At 47.0% G+C, this 5,000-nt stretch overlaps 1 protein-coding gene across 1 annotated transcript in view; it reads right to left on the bottom strand.

Annotated features, from left to right (window-relative positions):
- The window catches only part of Ser (protein serrate), a 326,797-nt gene that overhangs the window by 32,759 nt on the left and 289,038 nt on the right, over positions 1–5,000 (bottom strand). Inside the window, exon 8 of the mRNA XM_080269550.1 lies at positions 54–166. Coding sequence (XP_080125676.1) covers positions 54–166 — 113 coding nt within the window. The remainder of the gene's footprint in view (positions 1–53; positions 167–5,000) is intronic.

Raw genomic sequence — 5,000 nt, forward strand, 5'->3', positions numbered from 1 at the left:
CCTCATATACCTCTCTCTCTCTCTCTCTCTCTCTCTCTCTCTCTCTAACTCACCTCGCAGTTTTCCCCGGAGAAGCCTTGCGGACAGGTGCAGCGGTACTCGTCAGGTGCAGTATTCTCGCACGTACCGCCATTCACGCAAGGGTACCGTCCGCAGTAGTTGAGGTCTGAGTGGAGAAAGCAAGGGAAAAGGGTTAGTCGTGGTGGGTGTAGAGGGGTGAGTGAGTGAGTGGGTGAGTGAATGAGTGATTGGGTGGGTGGGTGGGTAGGTGAGTGAGTGTGTGTGTGTGTGTGTGTGTGTGTGTCAGTGAGTGAGTGAGTGAGAGAGGATTTAGTGTTGGTGGATGTCGTAGTTTGAGTGAGTGAGTGAGTGAATGAGTAAGTGTGTGAATGAAGCAATGAATGACTGAATGAATAAATAAATGAGTGACTGAGTGTGTGAATGAATGAATGAATGGAAAAATGAATGACTGAGTGTGTGAATGAATGAATGAATGAATGAATGAGTGTGAGGATTGAGTATTGCTGGACGTTGTAGTTTGAGTGAATGAGTGAGTGAGTGACACGGTTAGTGGTAGCAGCCGTAGTAATTTGTGAATGAGTGAAAAACACAAATATTCACAAATTCCACTGGCATAACACTTCCAAATTAATATAAAACTATCATCATCATCATCATCATCATCATCAACAGTGCACTATCATCATCATCATCACTGTTACTATTATCATCATCATCATCATCATCATATTATTATTATTATTATTATTATCTTTATCACCATAGCACTTCCGTCATCATCATCATCACCATCATCATCATACACATTATAACATACATCAACCAAGAGCACACACACACACACACACACACACACACACAACAGTTCACTAACATTAAAGAAGAGGACATTAGCTTGTATCGATTACATTCTCTCTCTCTCTCTCTCTCTCTCTCTCTCTCTCTCCCTCCCTCTCTCTCTCTCTCAGCTGTTCTTAACCCACCTCTCCATATCCCTCCTCCATCTTTCCCTCCCCACTTTCCCCTCTTCCCTCCTCTCTCTCTCTCTCTCTCTCTCTCTCTCTCTCTCTCCTCCCCTCTTTATTTCTAATCTAAATCTCACATCAAAGAAGAAATTCCATTGACAAACGACCGTAAAGGGGACGAATGGAGGGGAGGGGAGGGGAGGGGAGGGGAGAAGGGAAAGGGGATGGTGACGGGAGGGGTGGGGTGGGTGAGGGAAGGAGAGGGCAAGGTGAGGGGAGGGGGGGTTGGCAGAGGAGGAGGTGAAGGGAAGGAGTATCAGGAGGAAGAGAAATGAGGGGAAGGGAAATGAGGGGAGGGGAAATGAGGGGAGGGGAAATGAGGGGAAGAGGCCTACAATCATTAAATAACTATACCCAATACCTTAACACTTTTTCATCACAAACTTATTTTTCATCTTCTGTTCCTTGTATCTTTCCTGTTTTAAGAGAGAGAGAGAGAGAGAGAGAGAGAGAGAGAGAGGGGGGGGGTTGTATAAGGTGCCATATGCAGAGGAGGGGCGGATCCAGCTCCCCCTATTTAGTGTAATCCCATTAATTAGGAACAACGAAATAGGCAGTGAGAGGTGGGGGGTGGGGGGGAAGAAGGGGAGGTAAGGAGAGGGGGGAGGAAAGGAGGGAGGGTGAAGGATGTGCAACAGAATGAGGAATAAACAGGGAGGGAAGAGATGAGAGAGAGAGAGAGAGAGAGAGAGAGAGAGAGAGAGAGAGAGAGAGAGAGGGAGAGAGAAATTTTGAAGTCAGCGAAACATAATTCCTTTTTGTCTGTTTTTTTTGCAAGTGAAAATAATGACATCAAAAACTAATGCCCGTATTCTCCTCGGTTCAGGAAGCTCCCTAACACCTTCTCCTATGCGATTTATCCTGCAGAAATAACACACGCAGCGATATTGCCCAGCCATATCCAAAAATACAACTAGCATCAAAATCTAGTATCCATTTTTACAACTCAGCATTCAAGATGGAGGGAATGGCAAATTTTAGGCCAAGTTACAGTGAAGAGAGTATAGATTTTAAGAGAAGTATATAGCCAAGAAAATGCATATGAAAGTGGTCGTCGGTCTGATGATAATGACTGATGATAATGATGATAATGAAAACTACAATAATGATGATAATGAAAAGTACAATAATGATGATAATGATGATAATGAAAACTACAATAATGATGATAATGATGATGACTGATGATGATGATGAAACTTATCAAGGGAAATATAGAGGGATATAGAAAAAGTATATATATATATATCAAGGAAGGTACTGCGGCGGTAGAGGCGAAAATAAAGGAAATACTCGTTGCTCTCATTGTAATCTTATGGAGCCAAGAATAAGCAGTTACATTAAGTTATATTTAGTTACATTAGCATTAAGTAGTTATAGTACCATCGCGTGCTCAGTCAAAATAAGATACGTGAATTATTACTATCACCTGCAATATATCGTTCGCCAGGTAAAGATTGGCAGGTGAAGGAGAATATCAGGTGTTATTAGACAGGTAAATAAGGAAATAAGAGAAGGGGAAAATACGGAAGGAGAGATAAAGAGGGAAATTTGGAGACATAGGAGACTGTTTGAGAGGTGAGGGGAAGGAAGAGGAGGATAGGAGAGGATGGAAGGAGGAAGAGGAATGGGAATGCAGCGAGGGATGGATGAAGGAAGAGGAAATGTGTGTGTGTGTGTGTGTGTGTGTGTGTGTGTGTGTGTGTGTGTGTGTGTGTGTGTGTGTGTGTGTGTGTGTGAGAGAGAGAGAGAGAGAGAGAGGGTGAAAAACTGGGTCTCTGGGTTGATTCTCTCTCTCTCTCTCTCTCTCTCTCTCTCTCTCTCTCTCTCTCTCTCTCTCCCCTCACTCAACCGCGGGAGGGGAACAGGTGCACCGCTGAGGGGAAACGGGGAGGGAGGGTGGATGAGGAGGAAGCTGGAGGTAAGGGAGGGAATAGAGGAAGAGGAGAAGAGTGGAGGTAGAGGAGGGAGGGAGGGAAGTGAGGGAAGGCAGATTAAGGGGAGAGAGAGAGAGAGAGAGAGAGAGAGAGAGAGAGAGAGAGAGAGAGAGAGAGAGAGAGAGAGGCTGAGATGAGTGCAAGGAAAGAAGGAAAGGAAAGGAAAGGACAGGAAAGGAAGAAGGAAGAAATGTAAGAGAGATGGACGGAAAGGAAGGAAGGAAGGAAGGAAGGGAAGGGAAGGAAAGGAAAGGAAAGGAAAGAAGGAAGGAAGGAAGGTAGGTAGGATGGAAAGGAAGGAAGGAAGGAAGGGTGGACTGAAGGAATGATGGAAGGAAATGAAGGAATTTGTAGAGGAGTGAAGGAAATGCAGAAGGAAAGAGAAAAGAGAGAAAAAAGGGAGAGAGGGAAGGGAGGGAAGGGAGTGGAAAGAGGAGAGAGGGGAGGAAGGAAATGGAGAGGGAGAGAAGAGGGAAGGATCAGTGAAGGCTTTAGGATACTTGAAAAGGATTTGAATAATGAACTTGATGATGATGATGATGATGATGATGATGATGATGATAATGATGGTATGATGAAGGTGGTGGTGGAGGTAGCGATGATGATGATGATGATGATAATGATGATGATGATGATGATGGTGGTGGTAGTGGTGTGGTGAATGATGATGATGATGATGATGATGATGGTGGTGGTGGTGGTGGTTGTGGTGGTGGAGGTAGTGATGATGATGATGATGATGATGATGATGATGATGTACAGTTATTCATCCATATCTCCTTAAAATAACTTTGTTTATTTCTTTTATGATTAAGTCTTGCCATCTCCTAACGATTATTTTCAGCTTGAGAGAGAGAGAGAGAGAAAGAGAGAGAGGGGGGGGGCGAACTCAACCCTTTACCGCACACTAATTCACTTGTGCAGCTATGTTGGGGGAGGAGGGGGGGGGAGCCCGGGTAAGAGGGGCGTAAGAAGCAAGGTTTCTGAAGGAGGGGGGGAGGGGAGAGAAAGGGGGAGAAAGGGAGGGAGAAAGGGGAGAGAAAGGGGAGAAAATGGGGAAAGTGGAAGAATGAGGGAGACAGAGAGGAAGGGAGGGAGGAAGAAGAGAGGGGGAGAAAAAGGGGGAGAAAGAGAGGGAGGGGAAGAGGAAGGGGGAGGGGGAGAGAAAGAGAGGGAGGGGGAGAGAAAGAGAGGGAGGGAGGGAGGGAGGGCGGAAGGGAGGGGGAAGAGAGAGGGGGAGGGGGAGAGAAAGGGAGAGAAAGAGAGGGAGGGAGGGAGGGCGGAAGGGAGGGGAAAGAGAAAGGGGGAGAGGGAGAGAAAGGGGAAGAAAAAGAGGGAGGAAAGGGGGAAGAAAGAGGGAGGAAGGGGGGAAGAAAGAGGGAGGAAGGGGGAAAGAAAGGGGGAAGAGGAGAAGGAGGAAGGGGGGAAAAGGAGAGGGAGGAAGAGAAGGACAGCTATTACTACCACCTCTACCACTACTACCACTACCACAACTACAAACAAGGGAAGGGAAGGAGGAAAAATGGGGGAGACAGAGAAGGAGGGAGGGGAGAGAAAGGAGGAGAAAGAAAGGGAGGGGGAAGAGAGGGGGAGGCGAAAGGAAGGAGGAATGAAGGAAGGGGGGAAGGGAAGAAGGGATGAAGGAAGGGGGGAAGGGAGGGAGGGAGGGGTGAAATGGGGAAGGACTGGGAGGAAGGAGGAAGGGAAATGAAGTGGAAATGAATGTAATATGGAGAGGGAGGGGAAGAGAAATAGAGGGGGAAGGACACAGGGAGGGGGGTCATGAAGGGGAGGGGAAGAGGGGAGAGACGAGGGGGGAAGGAGAAATGGAAGAGAGAATGAAGATGTGGTGAGAGGAGGAGAGGAAGAAAATAGGAGGAAGAGAGGAGGGAAATAGAGGAGGAGGAGGAGGAGGAGGAATATCCAAGGGGAGGAGGAGGAGGAGGAGGGAGGGAGAGGGGGAGGGGGGAGGGAAAATGAGGGGGGGTGAGGGGTGACACAAGGCGCCGTAATATAA

The sequence above is a fragment of the Coenobita brevimanus genome, chromosome 34 (assembly GCF_032717465.1).
Source record: "Coenobita brevimanus isolate Jiangsu-jjx chromosome 34, ASM3271746v2, whole genome shotgun sequence".
In the NCBI taxonomy this organism is placed as follows: domain Eukaryota; kingdom Metazoa; phylum Arthropoda; class Malacostraca; order Decapoda; family Coenobitidae; genus Coenobita; species Coenobita brevimanus.